Consider the following 24,138-nt stretch of genomic DNA (forward strand, 5'->3'; position numbering starts at 1 on the left):
GTGCAGGGACCCAAGCACATGGGCCATCTTCCGCTGCCTTCCCAGGCACACGAGCAAAAAGTGGAGCTGCTGGGACTCAAATCAGCACTCTGATTTGCAGTGCTGACATAGTAAGTGGCAGCTTAATCCACTGTGCCATGCAGGTCCCATACCTTTTTAAATTTATTAACGATTTATTTATTTGAAAGGTAGAATGAGAGAGAGAGAGAGAGAGAGAGAGAGAGAGAGAGAGAGAAATCTTCCATCCACTGGTTCACTCCCCAAATGTTCACAAAGGCCGGAAGCTAGGAGTCTGGAACTCCCATCAGGGTCTCCCATGTGGTGGCAGTGTTCCAAGTACTTGGGCCATCTTCTGTGGCTTTCTCAGGTGCTTTAGCAGGGAGGTAGATTGGAAGAAAGCAGCTGGGACTCCAACCAGTGCTCTGATAAGTGATACCACCTAACCCCTGTGCCACGCCGCATCTGTATAGGAAGCCTTGTCACCCCACTCAGGGTCCAATACCCTGCATCCGGTGGTGCAGCCTCCCTCCCTCATGTAAATGTCTTCCTCTTCTCTGAACTCTGACATCTCTTTGGGCCTCTGATGCCCCAACCCCACTAAGCATAGACTCCCACTTTGCTCTACTTGGCCTTGAGGACTGAATTGTCCCTGGAAGGGAAAGAGGAAAAGTGTACTTAATTTTTAAAACATCCCTTCTTAATCCATTCTTTTACTATATTATAAAGCATACTGCAATGAATAATCATGTCTACAACAACGTTAGTGTATGTTTAAGATAAATTCCTACAAGTGAACGTGTCTCAGAGTAGGTACATTTGTAATACTGGCTCTGCTATACTGCTGTCCATGAAGTTTAACAATTTACACTCACCCAGCAACACAAAATGGTACATGAGAGAACTTATAAGAATGGTAACTCTAAGGGGCCAACGATGCAGTGTCGCAGGTAACGCCGCTGCCTGCAATGCTAGCATCCCATATGGATGCCGGTTCATGTCCCAGCTGCTCCATTTCTGATCCAGCTCCCCACTAACGGCCTGGGAAAAGAGCAGAAGGCGGCCCAAGTGCTTGGGCCCCTGACACTTAGTGGAACACGGGAAGCTCCTTGCTTCTGGCCATTGTGGCCCTCTGGGGAGTGAACCAGCAGACGGAAGATCTGTGTCTCTCCCTCCCTTTCTGTAACTCTGACTTTCAAATAAATAAATAAATCTTTAAAAAAAAAAGGCAACTCTAATAATAGACTAAAAATTTACATGATGACACTTAAAAAATTAAGACAACCAGTTTTCTTGTTTGGAAATGCATTTATTGTTATACAAATCCAACTTCCTACTTTGTGGTTTCTTGGTAACAAAAGTGAAACAAAATTTAGTTATCAGAATGAAATTTAGGAACACAAAACAATTACCAGATAGATGCAGCAAAACTATAGGAACCCTCAGAAACATAAATTAGGACCCTAAGCTAAAGACTAGTACAGTTACTCTGCGATTTACAGGGCACAACACTCGAAAACAGGATGACACAAAACAGCCTGCAACTGCAAGTAATTTTTCCATCAAACTTGTTAAATGACAATGCCGCTCACAAGAATGTCACACACACACACCCCAGATATACTCTTAGTCTGTCTCTCTAGCCACCTGCAAAATGGCTCGAAAAACTAGATAAGCAAAGGCTCCCAACGCTTATAGACAGCTCCTGGTGCCAAGTTCCCTTGACAATCAGACCAGATAAAAGCCCTGCCCCACTCACGCTCTGCACTCTCTTCGGGGACTGTCGCCACGCCACCTCTTGGCTTCAGTATATCAGCTTGTCTCCGCTGAAGTCGGTCTCCATCTCTTCTGGGGACTACGAAAGGCCAGAACCCCAAGTTATTTAAACCTAACACTTGTGAGTCACATATATTGTCAGAAATTTGTTTTTTAGGTCTTGAGGTTAAATTCATTTTGTAGCCCAGCAGCGATATGAAGACGCTTGTTGCGGGGGCTGGGGGGGGGGTGTCCCTCACGACCGCTCTGGGGATGTCAGAAACCGTTTGGGGTTTCAAGTTGAGCGGTTTGCCAGGACTTCCGGGGTTCCAGCAGCGGCCATGGTGCACATCCTGGAAACCCCATCAGTTCCAAGCAAACCTGCACGGTGGCCACGCCAGGACCAGAGCTGCGTCCAAGAGGCCACCAATGCAGATGTGGCTATTTGCATTTCAGTTAAATTAAAACTGCTGTTCCGAGCCAGCGCAAGGCTCACTAGGCTAATCCTCCGCCTTGTGGCGCCGGCACACCAGGTTCTAGTCCCGGTCGGGGTGCCGGATTCTGTCCCGGTTGCCCCTCTTCCAGGCCAGCTCTCTGCTGTGGCCAGGGAGTGCAGTGGAGGATGGCCCAGGTGCTTGGGCCCTGCACCCCATGGGAGACCAGGAGAAGCACCTGGCTCCTGCCATCGGATCAGCGCGGTGCGCAGGCTGCAGCGCGCCAGCCGTGGCGGCCATTGGAGGGTGAACCAACGGCAAAAGGAAGACCTTTCTCTCTGTCTCTCTCTCTCTCTCACTGTCCACTCTGTCAAGCAAAAACAAAAACAAAAACAAAAAAACAAAAATACCTGCTGTTCCTCAGTCACATTGTAAGGGCTCAGCGGCCACATGTGCACACGTGGCCAGTGACTACCCCGTTAAGGTAGATACAGACTATTTCCCCCACCGCGGAAGGTTCCGTCGGGACCTTGCTGAGTGGACAATTGAGATTTTTATTTTTTTAAATAAAGCTTGGGAGTCACTAGGCCCCCACTATTAATAATAAACAGACGTTGTTACTCTTTCCAAGGGCGCGAACACAAAGCCTGCCAAGGCACCAGCAGCGGGCTTTCCCCAGGAAGGCGCTAGGCAATAACTTCCACGCTGCGAGGTACCACCACAGACGTCAAGACGAAGGGGACTCCCACTGCGCTGGGCGTTCCAGAGCCAAGGCTCCCGAGAAGTAACTGTCCACAGAGGCACACGCCGCGGTCGACAGGGCTGGAGAGCCTGGGCCGCGGAGGTCGGAGCCGCGAGGAAGGCCCAGTCCTTTGATCCCTCAGCCCCGGGGTCGCACGCCGGCTCCGGCACGAGGCCGCCGACGACTCGCGCGCTTCCGCACGCCCAGCTGTCGGCAGCCAATGGGGCGCGGCGCCGCCGCCGGGGGGCGGGGCCGTGACGTCCGCGCCTCGTGACCCGCCTCCAGGCCTGCGCTCGCGGAAGCCGGAAGCGGCGGCTGTCTGCGCTCCCGCTGGGGGCGGAGGAGCGGTGGTGAGCGACCTGGGATCTGTGAGCCGGGGGATGGATCGGAAGCCGACAGTCGCGCGGCTGGGACGGTCGGCGCTGCCGTGGCTGCTGCTGGTGTTGCTGGTGTGGCCGCGGCTGGCTCTGGGCGCGCTCCCTTTCGGCAGCGGTCCGCACCGGGTCTTCCCTGACCTCCTTTCAGAGCAGCAGTTGCTGGAGGCGGAGGACTTGAGCCTGTCCTTGTTGCGGGGCGGCGGTCTGGGGCCACTGTGGCTACCCTCGGACCTGCCCGAGCTGGATCCGGAGTGCCGGGAGCTGCTGCTGGACTTCGCTAACAGCAGCGCGGAGCTGACCGGGTGTCTGGTGCGCAGCGCCCGGCCCGTGCGCCTCTGTCAGACCTGCTACCCGCTCTTCCAGCAGGTCGTCAGCAAGATGGACAACATCAGCCGAGCCGTGGGGGTGGGTAGAGGAGCACCCTGTGGACTGTGGCGTGGAGGGTTGGGCTAGCTGGAGGATATGTGGACGGTCAACCCTGGGGCCTCATGTTCGCTAACAGTAAAGAAACGGGTTGGACTGGGTCTGTGGAGTTTGGGGTATCAGAAAAAGGGGCTGGCGTTAGGGTTCTTGGGACCTTTACCTCCACGCGTGCTGTTGGCCATCCTGTTTTCTTCAACCCACTCCTAACCCCTGACTGTGCCGTAATGCACAGGAAATTGCAGGAAATTTCTGGAAACCCCAGGTGGAGGACCCGGCAGTGGTTAGAAGCTTGCGGTTTGCAGCCCAAGCTGTTCAGATCGGGACCACCAGGTTCTAGCACTGTGACTTTACGTGGTGATTATCGTTTCAGAGCTCTAATTTTCTCCCCAGGAAAATGGGAGCAGCAGCCTGATGTGGCTGTGTAGATTAAGATAGACACTGTGTGGGGTTCGTCCTTATGGCGAGGATGGTCCAGAGACAGACTGCCAGGAGTCCCGTTCCGTTTTGCTTATTCGCCGCACATTCTGGGCGAGTAACTTAGGTGCTCTGTGCTGTTCGCTCCTCTGTCGAATGGGGACAGCAGGATGCCTTGGACAGCTGGAATGTAGACACAGTGCTCAGTAAATGGGAGATCTCACTTGAGGAAATGGTATATCTGCCTTTGTCGGTCTAGACTAGGAAAGGATTCAGGTGACAGAGCTGGTGAGAGTCATGAGGTTTGTCCGGAGACGCCTGGTGAAGGGAAACCATGAGGAAGACTGCTGGTCTCATGACAGGGTGGTTGGAATGACTTCATAAATCGCAGTTGATTTGACTGCAGAGAAACTCTTGTATGGTTGCATCCTACTTTAAGACCCTGTGTAAATAAATCTCTATTTTACGTGCATGGGGCATTTACTCGTACTCAGTAAATCCCACGATCCATCTTTCTACGAAGAGCTAGTTTTCCAGGTAGCTTAAATAAATTTAGGCTTACATGGAATATTTTCCAGCCATACTTCTGTTGGGTTTAGCAAGGGATATATAGGTACGATTTAAAATCAAGCACCTGAGACTTGTTCCTGTCAGCTGTGGCAGGGAATGATCTGGCGTGTCACCCTCAGCCTTGAGCATGTGGGTGAGCTGGTACTCTGCAGAGCAAGTGCTTTTGTGGGTAGAATGGCTGTGGCTCAGGATGCAAAGCTTGGATCTTCTGAGGCATTTGTGTAGGTTTGATGGGATTAGGGGGAGGTTAGGCAAATTACTCCCAAATAGTGCTACAATGTTATGGGGATCACCCAATCTGAATTTCCTCTTGAATTCTCACTGTGCAGGGAAGCTTCCCAATGTGGGGGTTACAGATGATGTCTTCCTGTCTCTATGCCCCCTAGATTCTGCTGGTGACCTGGGCACCCCGCTTACCTACTGCTAATGTGGGAGGAAAAGAAGTGAAGAGGTGAGGAGAGTCAGGACAATGCCTTATCCACTCCTGATATCCTCTCCAACTCATCCTGGACCTTGATCTCTGGGCCCCTTCTTTTCTCAGAACTGGATATGGTTCATTAGCTCAGAAACATGATTTCCAATGTTTTGAGGAACTTTGTGGATTTAATAGACTTTTTGGGACTGGTTTGGGAATTGAACCATCATGTGTAATAATGAACCTATGGAAGAATGTGTTGGTGCATTATGATGATGATGAGTGACTTGAAGAAATTAGTTGTCTTTGCTGAGGTTTATTTCTCTAGAGTAATGTATTTTCTTTGGCTCAATTAGAATTTCATTTAAATCAGTTTAATTAACACCCACTACTCTTAAATATTGGGCTGGTGATGGAGTATAGAAAGAAAAGGAGGATACACCCAGGCCTCAAACTATCAATGCAACTGGGGAACTAAACCTATATACAGAAAAAGATAAATATTATGAGTGTATTATGAATTACACAAGAGGAGTTTAGCACAAAAGGTTGGAGGAGCTGCTGAATGAAAGGGGGAACAGAGCAAGATAGAGAGCTGACAAGCTAAATTTTCTTCAAGGCGTCCTTTCCTGCCTTCTTTAGGGTGAATGGACATGACTGATTGAGAAGAGTAGACTAATAAAGAGAAAAAAGAATTAATGGTAGAAACAAGTAAGCTATTTATGTGGTACAGCAAGCTAATTAATAGAATGATCTGATGAGAATTTTGTGTTCTTGTTATTCCTCTTGGAATTATAGGAGAGGACAAAATATAGTTTTATTTTATTTTTAAGATTCATTTATTTATTTGAAAGGCAGAGATACAAAGAGGAGGAGGAGAAAGAGATCTTCCATTTGCTAGTTTACTCCCCAAGTGGAAGCAACAGCTGGGGTTGGGCCAGGCTGACGCCAGGAGCCAGGAGCTTCATATGGGTGTCCCACATGGTTGCAGGGGCCCAAGTCCTTGAGCCATCCTCTGCTGCTTTCCCAGGCACAATAGTAGGAAGCTGGGTTGGAAGTTGAGCAGCCAGGATTTGAACTGTCACTCATATGGGATGCCAACACTGCAAGCAGAGGCTTAATCTTCTACACCAAAGCTCAAGCCCCAAATATAGTTTGTTTTGTTTTAAGATATATTTATTTGAAAGAGGCAGAGAGAGTGAGAGAGGTCGAGAGAGGTCTTCCATTCCCTGGTTCACTCCCCAGATGGCCGCAATGGCCGGAGCTGTGCTGATCAGGAGCTTCTTCCCGTTCTCACATGTGGGTTCAGGTGCCCAAGGACTTGGCCCATCGTCTATTACTTTCCCAGGCAATAGCAGAGAGCCAGATTGGAAGTGGAACAGCTGGGATATGAACCAGTGCCCATATGGGATGCCAGCACTGCAGATAGTGGCTTTACCCGCTATGCCACCCAAATATAGTTTGATTATCTCAAGGTAAAGAATACTGTGATTTGTTGAAACCTGAGTGATAGAACTGATAGATTCTGTCTTCCTTAGAGTTGTACTTTCTTTTAGTTTAAGCTTAGATTGGGACATGGTTTCCTTGAGTTGTTCAGCATCTTCAGATTGGTTTTGAGGATGCCTTAGCCTCCTTGAATTCTAATCTGGTAAACTCTTTCCTATCCTACTTGTTTAAAGTTCAGGTACCTAGATAGATGTATCTATGTAAGTACAGATACATACACACATCTATAATATTTGTGAAGGTGTTAATCATTTGAATTATGTATCTGTGAGTAACATACTTATAGGTTAATAAATAACAAATTCTTAGGAATATAGAGAGAAAATTGGGATATAACAATCTATGTCTTTCATTAAAGATCAGAAAATGTAATGCTTATGCATACATTAAAAAAGTTTAGAGTGCCTGTTATGTGCAAGTTCTTGTAGTTACTTGGGACGCAGCTGTGAATGAGCAAGGCTTGCGGTCTGAATACAGATATTAAACAGATTATTAAACAAGTACCTATTTAATTCAGGTATGATAATTGTTACAAAGAAAATCTCAGAATCTACCAAAACCTACAGGAAGGGAGGTGATCTTCAGTGCTGCTGTGGTCAGGCAGAGTTGGTCAGTGATTAAAGCTGACACCTCAAATTTGACAAGGTGGGGGGCAAGAGGAGAGAAGGTACTATTACACATGTAAAGAAATAGCAGATGTGAAGACTGAGATGGGGTGGGGTCTGGTGTGTTGGAGGACTACAAAGAACTCAGCACAATGAGCACGGATGAGACTAATAATGATCTGAGCCTGAAGAACTGAGCAGGTGCCAGGCCATGTGGACCCACAGGGCATGCTGAAGATTTCAGAGTTTGATTTTAAAGCAGTGTACTGTTATTAAAAGTTTAGTTCTGTGGAATGCCCAGTTCTGTGCTTTAAAAGGCCATTCAAGGTATAATAGAAAATGGGTTCTGCTAAGTGATTATGACAGATTTGTCTATGTAACATTTCTTTCCCTTTTTTTTTTTAAGATTTATTTATTTATTTGAAAGTCAGAGTTACACACAGAGAGAAGGAGAGACAGAGACAGAGAGAGAGAGAGAGAGAGAGAGAGGTCTTCCATCTGCTGGTTCACTCCCCAATTGGCTGCAAAGGCCGGAGCTGCGCCGATCTGAAGCCAGGAGCCAGGAGTGTCTTCTGGGTCTCCCATAAGGGTGCAGGGGCCCAAGGACTTGGGCCATCTTGTACTGCTTTCCTGTACAGGCCATAGCAGAGAGCTGGATGGAAGTGGAGCAGCTAGGACTCGAACCGGCACCCATATGGGGTGCCGGCACTGCAGGTGACGGCTTTACACATTATGCCACAGCGCTGGCCCCATACATAACATTTCTAAGTATAATCAGGAACCAATTTTTTTTGGCCACTGTGCTAGGTATTAGGAATACAAAGATGATGGAGTTTCTATCCTAAAGGAACTTCTGTTTAGATGAGGAAGCTAAACAAATATCGATGAATATCATGCTTCAAGAAACTGAGGCTCAAAGTGGTTAAGTAATTTATCCAAGGCCGTGTCGTGGCAGAGGTTGGATTTCAAACTACTTGGTTCATACAGTTGTTAGGAGGAATAAATGAATTAATGCACCTGGAGCATTGAGAACTGATGTGTTCTAGGTAAGTACATCGTCATCATTGGAATGATGTACTTTCCTTCCCCACTGTTGCCACCATCTTTTCATCATGGTTGAACTATGGAAAGTCTCATTAACTTCTCTGCCTTCTCACCCTATATATCACGACACACGTTCCCCAAACCCTGCTTTTCACATCACCCTCCTCAAAAGTCTCCAAGTGTTTCTCACTGACTCTCAAAGCCCTGTACAGCCTTGTCCTAACTTCCCCTGCAATGCCCCTACTGTCAGAGAGGTACTTTCCACCCTCGCCGTGCAGACCAGCCCTGTTCTCCCTGCAGACCACGTGGTTGTTCCCACCCTCACCATATGACTTTTTGGTTCCCGCATGTTAGAATCCTCTTCCCTTTCTCAATACAGGGCTTAGTTCAAATCCTACTTCCTCTGTTGTGGAATGAGAAGGCCATGCCAAGGTGGCCACTGGCAAGTGAGTGTCAGTTACTCAGGAATGGCTTTGAATCCCACCTGGCAGTGGAGCCTGCCTGGCAACAGGCTGTGATTGGATGGCTTTGGAAACTGCCTGGCAACAGGCTGTGATTGGTTGGGGTGTAGACCGCCCCTTGACCTGATTGGCTGGTCTTGGCTATATAAGCTGTTGTACTAACTGAAATAAATGAGTCTGCGGGCTGCTTGCCTCAAGCCTGCTTTCATCTGACTCCAGAGGTCTGTGTGGTGACTCCGCACCTCTTGCCCCCACCACGCTCCTCTTCTCAGAAAGAATCCACTGCACACTCCTCTTCTCAGAAAGAATCCACTGCAACATTGTTGAGAAATCAACTGCAACACTCTGTGAGCTCTTTCCTAACCACACTATTTTCTTCCTCAACAGAACTGTTCTATACATTGAAGCATGTGTACAGGCTATGCTGTATTGTGTTTTTAAATAGCCAACTACTTACGAAGAATCAACTTGGGTAATGTGATTATGCTTGGCAAACTGCTCCCACTCAGCAGATTAGCGGCAAGGTAGCCAGGTGAAATAGCATACATGAAGTTACTAGGTGCCAGACATTGTGCTAAGTTTAACATTATTTCATTTAGAACAGTAACTCCAGGACACAGGAATATGAAACCAAACCTCAAAGAGGTTTTTATCTGATTCCTTAACCAAACTCACTCTCTCTCTCTCTCTTTTAAGATTTATTTATTTATTTGAAAATCAGAGTTACACAGAGAGCTGGATCGAAAGTGGAGCAGCCGGGTCTCAAACCAGCACCCATATGGGATGACGGCGCTTTGGACCAGGGCATTAACTCACTGTGCCACAGCGCCGGCCCCACCAAACTCTCTTTAAGAAATATTAATAGAGGCCGGCACATGGCTCACTTGGCTAATCCTCCACCTGCAGCGCTGGCACCCTGGGTTGTAATCCCAGTTGGGGCGCTGGGTACTAGTCCTGGTTGCTCCTCTTCCAGTCCAGCTCTCTGCTGTGGCCCAGAAGGGCAGTGGAGGATGGCCCAAGTGCTTGGGTCCCTGCACCCACGTGGGAGACCAAGAGGAAGCACCTGGCTCCTGGATTTAGATCAGCACAGTGCCGGCTGCAGCGGCCATTAGGGGAGTGAACCAATGGAAGGAAGACCTTTCTCTCTGTCTCTCTCTCTCACTGTCTATAACTCTACCTGTCTAATAAAAAAAAATATTAATAGAAATTTTCTTCATAGCTTGTATTACTCCCTAAGAAAGGGACTTTATTTAAAAGTGTTTTATTCAGTTTATTATTTTAAAAGCAGTCACTCATTTGGATGGATCTTTTTTAAAAAAATTTTTTTACAAATTATTTTAGAAGCAGAAAGATGCAGAGAGAACACTGCCATCCACTGTTTCACTCCTCAAGTGGTTGTAATGGTCAGAACTAGGCTGAGGCCAAAGCTGGGAGCCAGGGTCACTGTTCAGGCCTCCCATGTGAGTGTCAGGGACCCTACTACTTGTGCTGCCACCTGCTGCCTCCCACAGTGTGCATCAGCAGTCCACTGGAAGTGGGAGTGGAGCCAGTACTGGTATGTAGGCACTCCCATGAGGAATGCTGGCATCCACACCAGCATCTTAATTGTAGGTCAAACACCTGCCCCTTGATGCAGCTTTTAGTGATAAAGTGACAAAACTAAACCTCAAAAAGAGTAACATTCCCAAAGCTAATGTCTGATATTTTGAAGCAAGAATGCTGCAAGCCTACCTTCCTTTCCTTATCCAACCTGGCTGATCAGTTCTTTCCTAGAGTTGCCTCTTTCTTCTTACTCATCACATTATGTATGTCCTTATCTGTGTGTTTGCAGGGAGGTTCTCAAGGCTCAAGCTTGGATGGCGTTCTCTTTTAAAGTTTCTATCTTTGAAACTCAAAGATTCTTGTAGTGGCCAGCAAATAGTAGCAGTTAATTTTGAAGAATGAAGCATCAGCAGGACTGTTCCTTGCTTGGACACAAACAAAAGGAAATAGATAAGGATTATATAATTAGGAGCTTGGATTTATTATTTGTATAGCTTGATATTCTTTCATTATTAAAATTATCTGTGGATAGCATATTTTTCTGAGTACAAACTGGGTGTAAACTGAATGTGGTGTTGGATATTCATGTGGATTATAAGACTTTGAACCAAAAATTGTCCAATAGGTGAGCCAAATGGTGTATGATCATTTACCCACTAGATTTAAAACATTATATAAATAATATATGCTCACTGTAGAATTTTTTTAAAAAAATATTTGTTTATTTATTTGAAAGGCAGAGTTACAGAGAGGCAGAGGGAGAGAGAGAGGTCTTCTATCCTCTGGTTCACTCCCCGAGACGGCCACAGTGGCTGGAGCTGTGCCAATCTGAAGCCAGGAGCCAGGAGCTTCTTCCGGGGGTCTCCCACATGAGTGCAGGGCCCCAAGGACTTCTGCTTTCCCAGGCCATAGCAGAGAGCTGGATCGGAAGTGGAGCAGCCGGGACTCAAACTGGTGCCCATGTGGGCTGCCAGCACTGCAGCTGGTGGTTATGCAACAGTGCCGGCCCCTGTAGAAAATTTTTGACAGCACAAGAGAGCAAAAGTGAAAATAAAAATCAACAACGTTTTCATTACCAAAAGATACCTATTAGTGTTGTGGCTCAGGAGGTTAGGCCACTGCTTGTGGCACTGACGTGTTGGAGTGCCTGTTTGAATCCGAGCTGTTATGCTTCTGTTCCAGTTTCCTGCTAATGCACCTGGGAAGGCAGCAGACAAAGGCCCAAGTACTGGAACCCCTGCCACCCAAGAGGGAGACCAGGATAGAGTTCCTGGCTCCTGGCTGTGGCCATTTGGGGAGTGAACCAGCAGATGGAAGATTCTCAGTCTCTGTCTCTCTGCCTTCCAAAAAATAAATACATAAATAAATCTTTCTTAAAAAAAGATACACACTGCTACATTTTGGTGAATAGCTTTCCAGAGTTCTTCCTGTGCATAGCAAATAAAGAATGTGGTACACAAGCAATTTGGACCTAAGTAGTTGAGATTGTACTGTAGGCCGGCACCATGGCTCAATAGTCTAATCCTCCGCCTGTGGCGCCGGCACACCGGGTTCTAGTCCCTGTCGGGGCGCCGGATTCTGTCCTGGTTGCCCCTCTTCCAGGCCAGCTCTCTGCTATGGCCCGGGAGTGCAGTGGAGGATGGCCCAAGTGCTTGGGCCCTGCACCCACATGGGAGACCAGGAGAAGCACCTGGCTCCTGGCTTTGGATCAATGCGATGTGCCAGCCGCGGCGACCGTTGGAGGGTGAACCAACGGCAAAGGAAGACCTTTCTCTCTCTCTCTCTCACTGTCCACTCTGCCTGTCAAAAAAAAAAAAAAGATTGTACTGTAGAAGCAAGTATATCTTTAAGCAGCCAAGGTTTTCTTGCACGTGAACTTTGTATCAATAAATGTTAGCTGTTGTTTTATTACCATTATTTAGTGCTATTGTGATCTGATCGTATGAAAATGTTAAAAGATTTATGATAAATATTTTTATATTTATAATGTTTTTGCCTCAAGTTGTTTGGAAAGTCTAAAACACAATACTCAAGGTTATGTTTTTCTGTCTCCTTTCTGTTACAGAACACTTCTGAGAGTCAGAGTTGTGCCAGAAGTCTCTTAATGGCAGATAGAATGCAAATGGTTCTGATTCTCTCTGAGTTTTTTAATACCACCTGGCAGGAGGCAAATTGTGCAAGTAAGTAATTCATTTCCACTTTGTGGTTCTGGTTCAGTAGTTTACACATCAGATTTTATTCGAATTATGAGATCTTTGAATAAAGCTTTTTGTTGTCACATTTGAATGAACTGTCATTAGCATTGTGGCTTATTCCTGGTGAAAATATTTATTTATTTATTTGAAAGGCAGAATTACAGAGAGAGAGACACAGAGAGAGAGAGAGAGAGAGATCTTCCATCCACTGGTTCACTCCCCAAATGGCTGCAATGGCCAGAGCTGGGCTGGTCCAAAGCCAGGAGTTTCTTCTGGTACTCCCATGTGGGTGCAGGGGTCCAAGTACTTGAGCCATCGTCTGCTGCTTTCCCAAGTACATTAGCAGGAAGCTGGATCAGAAGTGGAGTAGCCAAGATTCAAACTGGTGCCCTTATGGGATGCTGGCAGCTTAACTCACTATGCCAGAATGCCAGCCCCCTTCTAAGTCTTATAATTTGATGAAGGAGAAAGATATATTTACAGATATCAGATGAGGCAGATAGATGAGTGCTTTAATAAAGTTATAGACCCTTGGGAGAGTAGAGAATAAATCTTAAGAGGGATGAGTTTGAAGCCAGCACCGTGGCTCAGTAGACTAATCCTCCGCCTTGCGGCGCCTGCACACCGGGTTCTAGTTCCGGTTGGGGCGCCGGATTCTGTCCCAATTGCCCCTCTTCCAGGCCAGCTCTCTGCTGTGGCCAGGGAGTGCAGTGGAGGATGGCCCAAGTGCTTGGGCCCTGTACCCCATGGGAGACCAGGAGAAGCACCTGGCTCCTGGCTTCGGATCAGCGCGGTGCGCTGGCCGCAGCGCACCGGCCGCAGCAGCCATTGGAGGGTGAACCAACGGCAAAAGGAAGACCTTTCTCTCTGTCTCTCTCTCTCTCTCTCACTGTCCACTCTGCCTGTCAAAAAAAAAAAAAAAAAAAAAAGAGGGATGAGTTTGAAGTGACTTCCTGGAGGAGGTGTCTTTTGAACCTAGGCCTTTCATAATGGGCAATGATTTCACTAAGTAGAGATGAGAGAAAAGACACTGCAGATGGAGAGGCTTCAAAGGCAGAGTCACAGATACTAAAGAGTAATAGATGTCCGGGGGTCCTAGAGCCCAAGAGGAGATAAAGCTGGGAAGAGAAGGCGGGATCTGGACTGAGAACAGTAGTTATCAGGTAGATGAGCAGTTTGCTTTTCTTTTTTAAAGATTTATTTATTATTTGAAAGGCAGAATTACAGAGAGGGAGAGAGAGAGAAGGAGAAAGATATCTTCTGCCTGCTGATTCACTCCCCAAATGGCCGCAATGGCCAGGGCTGGGCCAAGCTGGAGCTGGGAGCCAGGAACTCCATTCAGGTCTCCCACATGGGTGCACGGGCCCATGCACTTGGGCCATATTCTACTGCTTTCCCAGGTGCATTAGCAGGGAGCTGTATTGGAAATAGAACATCTGAGACTCGAACTAGTGCTCCTGTGGGATGTGAGCACGGCCGTCTGCGGCTTAAACTGCTGTGCCAGAATGCAGGCCGCAGAGGTGAACTTTCCCATACTGTGTAGCATACCAGCATGTTATTAAGAAAGGGTATATACTGGGTTGTATCTTGGGAATTTAATAATGCACATGGATTGTTAGAGGCGGGGGAAACTACTCAGGCTAAAAACATTTTTTTAAACATCAGACCTTTTATTTATGGAACCCCACTGGAAGAGAAAGGGAGACCAGTAAAGAATTTATTATAGTAGTTTGGGCAAGAAGCAAAGAAAATATGAAGGTCAGAGGTCTTGGAAATAGAAAGGACGTGAAAGATTGAAAATCTATATACCTGTACATCATTAGCTAGCTTTACAAATGGGAGAAAATCCCTCTGCCAAGTTTCCTTACCTTGCCAGTATACCATGATATATTGAATATTGACTCTCTTTTAAAATATTTTATTCAAAAGGCCGAGAGAAAGAGAGCTCTCCCATTTGCCAAATGTCTACAGTGAGTAGGTCTGGGCCAGACCAAACCCAGAAGCCGAGAACTCAATCCAGGTCTCCCTTGTGGGTGACATGGACCCGAGTACTTGAACCATCACTTGTTGTCTCCCATGGTGCACGTTAACAGGAAGCTGGAATCAGGAGTAGAACTAAGACCTCAGACACTCCAGTATAGGAGCGAGGTCCCTGGTGGCACCATCACCACTGTACCAAGCAAACATCCACTCCAGGATATTGACTCTTTTAATTTTGTCTCTGTCAATTCACACTTTCTAGTAGTTTGGGCAGAGGCTTGACTGACATTTTTTTTTTAATAGCAAAAAAATTTTTTTTTTTTGGTAAAGAATTCTGGTGCAAACATGATTGAGGAGAATTTGTTTAGCCTTTTTTAAATACCTGTTTTAAAGTAATCTGAAGCCTTTAAAAATCCATTAATAGAGGCCAGCACTGTGGTGTAGCGGGTAAAGCTGCCGCCTGCAGTACTGGCATCCCATATGGGCACTGGTTTGAGTCCCAGCTGCTCCACTTCTGATCCAGCTCTCTGCTATGGCCTGAGAAAGCAGCAGAGGATGGCCCGAGTCCTTGGGCCCCTGCACCCTTATGGGAGACCTGAAAGAAGCTCCTGGCTCCTGGCTTCAGATCGGTGCAGCTCCAGCCATTGTGGCCAATTGGGGAGTGAACCAGCGGATGGAAGACCTCTCTCTCTCTCTCTGTGCCTATCCTCCTCTCTATGTAACTCTGACTTTCAAATAAATAATAAATCTTAAAAAAATCCATTAATATAGAGAAATAAGTTAACAATCAACAATTTAAAATCATGAGTCAGAATAAGTGAGATATATGTTGGGGTTTATTTCTTTGAGAGGGAAAAAAGCATCTTTTTTTAAACAAATATTTTGAAATGAAGATTTCACTAATTCGAAGTAGCATTCTTCCCCAACTAGTTAAAAAAGAAAATATTTTACTACAAATTTGCTGAACACGATAGATATAAAACTCTTTAACAAGCTCTTAGGGCTCATTAGTTCTTCTGTGAGGCATCCTATTTTGAAAATATCTCTTAGGCTGAACTTCTAAAGAACAAATAAAGTGCTAAACAGCTAGATATGAGTTATTCAAAAGAGTCTTACTTCCCAGTTACAGTTAACTTGGCAAAGGCATATATGGTCAGGAGAAAGAAGCAAGGTACAGAGAAGTATGATATTTTTTTGTCTTAGAAGTACGTATGTATTTTGAGGGAGAGTAATTGCATAGCTGAGACAGGAAGGGGAAAATGACCTAGTTTGCACTGTGTTTATGTTTTACCCTTCAGATTATGTACTGTATGCACCTGATACCCAACTACTTGCGCCATCACCGCTGCTTCCTATGGCCTATACTCAGAAAAGCTGGAGCCAGTAATCAGACCTCAGGCGCTGTGATGAGCGATGTGGGCATTTTACAGACATCTTACAGTAGCCAAACACTGGCCCCTGAGTATACTTGATGAGACTGTGGATTGTTTTATGATAGTGTTTTGGTTCCTTGATAAGCAGTATCCAATATCAAGTGCTATGTAGTAAGACTTACGCCCATAATATCAGGTCAGATATTTGTTCTGATGTTCCGAAAACCCACTCTTTCTTTCTGAGCAACCAGGATCTACGATGATTGGGGTGATAATTTGTGAGCATAGTGGTGCTGTGGAACCGTTGCATGATCTTGATGTGCATTCTGATTCATCAAAGGAAAATTAACTTTAGTTAACACATCTAACTTAAGTCTTAATGCTTTAAAATTAGCAAGTAAATGCGATGCCTAACCAGAAAGTCAGTTAACTAGCCAGCATCCCATGCCCTTTTCCCATATTTTATGTAGATGGAAATTTACTGCTAGATGCATTTATTTGTATGGTAATTTAATAATGTTTGTTTTTATATTTATTGAACTTGATTGTTCAGGTACAAAGTTCCCATAGTTTGTTCCATATTTTCTGAACCTCCCATTTTTTTCAGCAATTGTTGATTGTTGTTTTCTGTAAAACTAGTTTTTCAAAATAGCAGAGATCTTTATATAAGCTCTCAAGAGATACCAGATAGTTTATTTAAAGATATGTGACTCCTCTTAGGATAATTTGGTAGGCTTCCACCTAAGTCTAACTTGAATCCTAAAACCTGTAAGAACGCCTCCTGAGCCGATGACTGAGCCCTCGCTGAGAAAGCAGGGACGCTCGTCTGCCCTTGATGAGGCGCCATTGATTGTGTGAGCTGACGAAAATTCATAATGGCCACTTCACTCGGTGCTTGCAGGAGGCTTCATTACTGCTGAGATTCCTTCACTTACTAATTTCTAAAACATGTAGCTTCTCACTGTTTATAACCTTATGCTCCCATTTCTTACAAAGGGATGAAAAGGGAATTTACTGGGATTCCTTTGTTTTGAATCAGAAAGTCAGGACTCTTTAATGATGAAGACATTTTTAATCCCATTATATAAATGAACTCCTTTGTGCTCAGCATACCACTGTCTAACAATCACGGAAAAAATTCTCATGGTGCTGCATTAATGCAGCACTTAAGAAGATGACCAGTCTATACAAGCTTTTAGTTTAATTTTCAAATTCTTCTAAATGAAAAGTAAATGGCTGTCTGTAAAATAGATGAGATTAAGTCCTTTTATTCTGCCGAGAAGATTTCTTTACAAATTACTTTTTGATAAAGAAATTATTTATTTTAACTACATGTCTTGTATAGAAGAAATTGCCACTGCTCTCTCATAGTAACGAGCTTGTATTTCCTTTGTGGGGCAGAACAGGGCCATGCACTCCTTTTGTCCATATTTTGGCTATGTCAGTTGTCTTGAACACGAGTGTGGTGTTGTTGTCTCCTGTCTCCCTCACAGCGGATTCAGTGGTCAGGGGCAGTTTGACGATGGCATAGTGGTCAGGCTTGTTTCTCCTAGCGGTGCTCTTCTGAGGATATTTGGGCTGCCAGAATCTGAGTGACATACAGATCTTTGTTGTGGGTGTGGACACCTTTCAGCACTGCCTTCTTGGCATTCAAAGCCTTTGCCTTGGCTTTGGCTTCAGAAGCGGCAGGAGCTTCTGTCTTTACCTTTGGTGCCATCTTGGTTTGTACTGTTTTTAGATGGTGAAGGGAAGAAGAAAAATATAAGTTTTTTTGGTGCAAAAGAAAATTTTTAAGTAATTTATTTGAAAGGTAGAGAGACAGATAGAGAGACAGATGGAGAGCTCCCATCTGCTTGTTTACTTTCCAAATGCCTGCAACAACCAGGGCTGGACCAGGCAAAAGCCAGGGGAGAGCTCAGTCTGTGTCTCCCCTGTGGGTGGAAAGGGAACCGAGCACTTAGGCCATCACCTGCTGCCTCCAGGGTGCTTGTTAGCAGGAGACGGACATGGAGATCAGAGCTGAGAGTCAAACCCAGGCACTCCAGCAGAGGATGCAGCCACCGCAAGTGCTGCACCAAGTGCTCTCCTGAAGGTGCAGAAGTCTTTTGAAACCCATATTCAAAAAAGTTCACGGACAACCATCATGAAAAAAATTTACATAAATTTCAAAAAAATTTTTTGCACCAGTATTTTTTTTTCTTTTTAAGTTCTTTATTTTTTTAAAAAAAGATTTCATTTATTTATTTGAGAGGTAGAGTTACAGACAGTGAGAGGGAGAGACAGAGAGGTCTTCCATCCGCTGGTTCACTCCCCAAATGGCAGCACCGGTCAGAGCTGCGCCGATCCGAAGCCAGGAGCCAGGAGCTTCCTCCAGGTCTCCCACGTGGGTGCAGGGGCCCAAGGACTTCAGCCATCTTCCACTGCTTTCCCAGGCCATAGCAGAGAGCTGGATCTGAAGAGGAGCAGGTGAGACTAGAACTGGTGTCCATATGGGATGCTGACACCGCAGGTGTTGGATTAACCTGCGCCACTGCACCGGCCCTCAGCATTTCTATTTAACTCCAGTTTCCATGAACTTTTTGAAGTGTCCTTATAGCTGTGAATATGGATTTGTTTTGCAGTATTTGAGAGTGAATGCCCAAGTCAGACTGAGTAGAAATTCCAACTTTTTCACTTAACCAGGTTTTTGATCTTTGGTGATCTCCTTCATTTCTCTGAACTTCTATTTCTTATTTATAAAAATGGAGACCAGTGATAGTTCTTACCTCATAGAATCTTTTTTTTTTTTTTTTTGAGTTCTATTTATTTGTTTGAAAGGCAGAGTTACAGACAGGCAGAGGGAGAGAGAGAGAGAGAGATCTTTCATCCTGTGATTTACTCCCCAAATGGCTGCAAGGCCATAGCTGTGCCGATCTGAAGCCAGAAGCACGGAGCATCTTCCAGATCTCCCACCTCAGTGCAGAGGCCCAAGGACTTGGGCCATCTTCCACTGCTTCCCCAGGCCATGGCAGAGAGCTGGATCGGAAGTGGAGCAACCAGGACTAGAACTGATGCCCATGTGGGATGCTGGCACCACAGGTGGTGGCCTTATCAGCTATGCCACAGCAGCGGCCCCCCTCATAGAATCTTTAAAAGAATTAAAGGATGAAATGTGTTTAAAGTATAAGATACCACTTGGAACATGACAACTACTCAGAAAAATGTTAACTTTCATGATATGATTGCTGTTTGTCATGGGACGTGGATACTCCTTATGTCTGCCTCTTCATTCTCCCTCTTGTCTATGAAATTCTTTCTGTTTGCATTGCCACCTTCCTCCTGGATTATTGCAATAGCTTCTTATTCTGTTTCTCCATTTCTAGTTGGAGAGAGAGCCTATTAGATGGTCTAAATTTGAGTCAGTGGGTGTAATTGAAGACTATCTGTTGAAATTGAGAAGAACAAGATATTGGGCATCTATCAGAGTTGTTTCTTGGGGGAGCAGCAATTGCAGCACAGACATGGCCAAGTCCAAGAACCAAGGAACATACAACCAGTCCTGATGTTGGCACAGAAATGGCATCAAGAAACTCTGATGACAAAGATAGAAGTCTCTTAAGAGGGGTGGACCCTGGGTTCCTGAGACACATGTGTTTTGCAAAGAAGCACAATAAGAAGAGCTTGATGAACATACAGACTCACGATGCCAAGGCTGTAAGTGCACCTGTTTAGACTGTCAAGGGCCTGCTCAAGCCTAAGGAAGTTAAGTCCACAGTGGCAGAGGATGTCAGCTGCAGGCTCAGTTGTCTTGTCTACAACGCCCACCTCAAGCTCAACAAGCAATGCTTGTGCCCGCTTTGCTAAGGGTGCCAGGCTGTTGTAGCCAAAGGCCAAGGCCCTGGCTCAAACCAAGTCCAAGGACCAGGCCCAGTCTGCAGCCGTGCTCCAGTTTCAACTCAGACTCTGGCTCTGGCTCCCAAAGGTGCTCAGGCCCCCACTAAAGCTCTATAGTAACAGCTTGTGTCTGCCAGTGTGAAGACAGAAGGACTGGTGTGACCCCCCTGGGCTTACATCTGCATGGGGCTAATGTCCTGGTGTGCTGTTTGTACAAATAAACCCAAGGAGAGGTGAAAAAAATAAAAATGTTTCATGGCCCTGAGATCAGAGACACAAATGTGAATTGAGTGCCTTCATTATACTTCAGAATTTCCTGTAATAGTTTTCTCCAGCCACAGTTGGGAGAAAAGAGAGTAGATGAAGGCTGCCCAGGGTTGGAGATGTTTATGAACACATGGAAGGGAGAGAGGGCAAGGATCCTAGGAGAGTGAGGTGAAGTGGCTGACTGGAGCCCTTTGAACTTGGACTGGGGAGAGCAGGGAAGGGTGACTGACAACAGAGTGAGGTTGACAAATAGAGTCACTGAGGAAGGGAGCATGGATGAATAAACTCTGGGGTGTTCACACATGGACAGCAGTGCGTGGACTTGAACTAATGCTAGGCAAGAGTAGCAAGTTGCAGAGGAATACCATTTATATAAGATTTTTAAAAACATGTAAACAATTCTATTTATTTCCAGAACTTACCTGAGATCTTATTGCCAGGACTTCAGGCAGAATTTCTAGGCTTCCAACTCATGATAGATTAGAGAGTGAATCAAAAGTTACCCTAGGCCGGCGCTGTGGCTCAATAGGCTAATCCTCCGCCTTGTGGCGCCGGCACACCAGGTTCTAGTCCCTCTCGGGGCGCCAGATTCTGTCCCGGTTGCCCCTCTTCCAGGCCAGCTCTCTGCTGTGGCCCGGGAGTGCAGTGGAGGATGGCCCAAGTGCTTGGGCCCTGCACCCCATGGGAGACCAGGAGAAGCACCTGGCTCCTGGCTTCGGATCAGCGTGGTGTGCCGGCCGCAGTGAACCGGCCGCGGCGGCCATTGGAGGGCGAACCAACAGCAAAAGGAAGACCTTTCTCCCTGTCTCTCTCTCTCTCTCACTGTCCACTCTGCCTGTCAAAAAAAAAAAAAAAAAAAGTTACCCTGTAAATGACCCATTGGTGAGTTTGGAAGAGATACAGAAGTACTAAATTTGATATGGAAAAGGATAAAAAGGCATGTGAATTTAGTTAAAATTAATACATGGTAAAAAGTCTTCTGCCTAAATAGTGCTATTAAAGCTGATCTTCATGGCTGGCGCCGCGCCTCATTAGGCTAATCCTCCGCCTTGTGGCGCCAGCACACCGGGTTCCAGTCCCGGTTGGGGCACTGGATTCTGTCCCGGTTGCCCCTCTTCCAGGCCAGCTCTCTGCTGTGGCCCGGGAGCGCAGTGGAGGATGGCCCAAGTGCTTGGGCCCTGCACCCCATGGGAGACCAGGAGAAGCACCTGGCTCCTGCCTTCGGATCAGTGCAGTGCGCTGGCCGCCGCGGCCATTGGAGGGTGAACCAGCAGCAAAAAGGAAGACCTTTCTCTCTGTTTCTCTCTCTCTCACTGTCCACTCTCTCACTGTCCACTGTGCCTGTCCAAAAAAAAAAAAAAAATCTGGTGTTCATGATTATGACCTCATGTCATCAAAAGTTAATTTGAGGGCCAGCATTGTGGTGTGATGAGGTAAGCCACCGCCTCTGACACTGGCATCCCTGATGGCACCTGGCTGCTCCGTTTCTGACCTGGCTTCCATGTAGGAGACCTGGAGGAAGCTTCTGGCTTTGGCCTGACTCAGTAGTGGCTGTTGCGGCTATTTGGGGAGTGAACCAGAGGATAGAAGAGCTTTCTCTCTCCGTCTCTCCCTTTCTCTCTAACTCTGCCTTTCAAATAAATAAAAATAAAATCTTTTAAAAAATTTCTAAGAGTTATTTTTTAAAATATTATTTAAAAAAAGTCAGTGTAAGTTTGCCTATCTTTCAGTTTAACAATCTTAATTGATTTTATGATTCTAGAATTGGGCAACACTTCATTCCATAAAATATAATAAGTGTTCCTAGTATGTTGCTTGTATATAAAGAGGATATATGCTTGTATAAAAAGAGGATATATGATTATTTTAAGATTTTCATGAAAATGTTTAAGTTTTTTGTTGTTGTTGTTTTTTAAGATTTATTTGAAAGTCAGAATTACCAAGAGAGAGAGAGATCTTCCACCTGCTGGTTTACTCCCCAAATGGCCACAACAGCTAGGGCTGGGTCAGGCCAAAGCCAGGAGTTTCATCCAGGTTTCCCATGTGGGTTCAGGAGCTCAAACACTCAGGCCATCCTCTGCTATTTTCCCAAGCACATTAGCAGGGAGCTACATCAGAAGTAGAGCAGCTGGGACTCAAATTAGCACCCATATGGGATGCTGGCTCTGTGGACTGTGGCTTAACCCACTGTGCCATGGCACCTGCCCAGTGGTTATGATTTTTAAAAAAAGCTTTTAGAAACTAATTGGAGTAAGCTTCATGTGTTTGGAAAATTCTTTTATGTGGAATACTTCATGTTTGTATTTGAATAAAGAATTATAGTACAAAACAAGAGATGGCTGGGGAGATAAATAACAACATGTAATTATTGCTTGAGATATATTAATATACTTTTTTGCTTTGTTCTGACAGATTGTTTGGCAAACAACAGTGAAGAATTATCAAACAGCACAGTACATTTCCTCAATCTGTTTAATCACACTTTGACCTGCTTTGAACATAATCTTCAGGTATTTTATAAAAAAAACTAATTTTGAGAAGGAGGGCTGGGAGTAAGCGAGAGAGAGAGTGAGAGTGAGAGAGAGAGAGAGAGAGCACACTACCATCAGTGGTCTACTCCCCAAGTGCTTACAGTGGCTGAGGGTGGGTTGAGCTGAAGCTGGGAGCTAGGAGCTCACTCCAGGTTTCCCACATGGATGGCAGGAACTCAATTTACTTGAGCCGTTGCCATGCCTCCCAGTCCTACATTAACAGGAAGCCAGTGTCAGAAGCTGGGAATTGAACTGAGGTACTCCAACCAGTTGGGGTGTGGGCATTTTTTTTTTTTTTAAGATTAACTTATTTATTTGAAAGGCGGAGTTACAGAGAGAGAGAGAAAGAGAGAGAGAGAGAGATCTTCTGCCTACTGGTTCACTCCCCAAATGGCTGCAACAGCCAGGGCTGGGCCATGCCAAAGCTAGGAACTCCAGCTAGGTCTCGCCCATAGCTGGCAGGGGCCCAAGCACTTGGGCCATCTTCTGTTGCTTTTCCTGGGCACTTTAGCAGAGAGCTGGATCAGAAGTGGAACAGCCAGGAGTTGAACCAGCACTCATATGGGTTGAACCTGCTGTGCTGTGCCATCCCTGGATGTGGGCATCTTAACTGGGGTCCTAACTGCTAGGACAAATGTTTGGCCTCAAATATGTTGTACAAATAAATAATGTATACTTCCAAGTTTTTATAGCATTAGTTGTTGATAATTATCTATACCCATGATATAGAGGAATTAATGGACCTGGGTTTTTTGCTATTAAGTAATTCTCATTACAAATCATTGAGATTTCAGTTCTCTCATTTGAAATAGTAATTTCTTCACTGCCTACCCTCAGGTATTTTGTAGTGAGGATCTAGTGAGATGATGAGTGTAAAAACATTAAGGGAGGCCTGTGAGTGTTTAATTAAAACCCAGTGTTGTTCAACCTGTGATTTACCTTGACTGTGTTCATGTAGTAATACGGTATTTTTTGTAGTGTATCATGATTCCTTCTACAGGCAGCTTATTCTTTGGCATCAATAACTGCTTAAATATGTTTTCCCTACTTTAGAAGGCACTGTTTACTCAGGTAACTTTGCGTGTTAAATTATTATATAAAAGGGAGCCTTTGAGGAGCCTACCTTGAGGATTTTTGTTGCCTCTGTCTCTGACCCTTGAATTTTGGAATCAGAACTTACATGGTACTGAAGGCAAGAGTGGAACTCTGGTGAAGTTGTAATTTTGAATCTTGCAGAACAAGTGAATAACCTCCATAAGAAGAGAGAATGATGTTTAGGATATAAGCATGTGTGATTTCTTCTTTACTAAACTTGATAACCCAGAATTATTAATTTCCATGAGAATAATAAAAATTATTAGGGAAGTATTTCCCAAAAATGTGTTCTGTAAGGTGTTAACAGATAGACTATTAAAATGGTTTAGTATTCTAAGATTTAGAGAGTGTGTTGTGAAACTATAAATGGTGATTTTTGTATACAGTGTTTATCAAATCTGTTATTAGGCCAGGGAACTCTTTGGTTTAAGATAGTGTTCTAGGGACTGGCGTTATGGCACAGGGAGCTAAGCTGCTGCTTGCATTGCTGGCATCCTACATGAACGCAGGTTTGAGTCCTGGCTGCTCCACTACCAGTC

The 24,138-nt window shown here is 45.4% G+C and overlaps 1 protein-coding gene across 1 annotated transcript in view; it reads left to right on the plus strand.

The window, feature by feature from the left end:
• Positions 1–3,308: 3,308 nt before the first annotated feature.
• Positions 3,309–24,138, plus strand: part of OSTM1 (osteoclastogenesis associated transmembrane protein 1) — a 29,845-nt gene continuing 9,015 nt past the window's right edge. The window contains exons 1-3 of the mRNA NM_001171322.1: positions 3,309–3,710; positions 12,351–12,465; positions 22,386–22,483. Of these exons, the coding sequence (NP_001164793.1) occupies positions 3,309–3,710; positions 12,351–12,465; positions 22,386–22,483 (615 nt within the window). The remainder of the gene's footprint in view (positions 3,711–12,350; positions 12,466–22,385; positions 22,484–24,138) is intronic.

This window comes from Oryctolagus cuniculus, chromosome 5 (assembly GCF_964237555.1).
Source record: "Oryctolagus cuniculus chromosome 5, mOryCun1.1, whole genome shotgun sequence".
Classification (NCBI taxonomy): Eukaryota; Metazoa; Chordata; class Mammalia; order Lagomorpha; family Leporidae; genus Oryctolagus; species Oryctolagus cuniculus.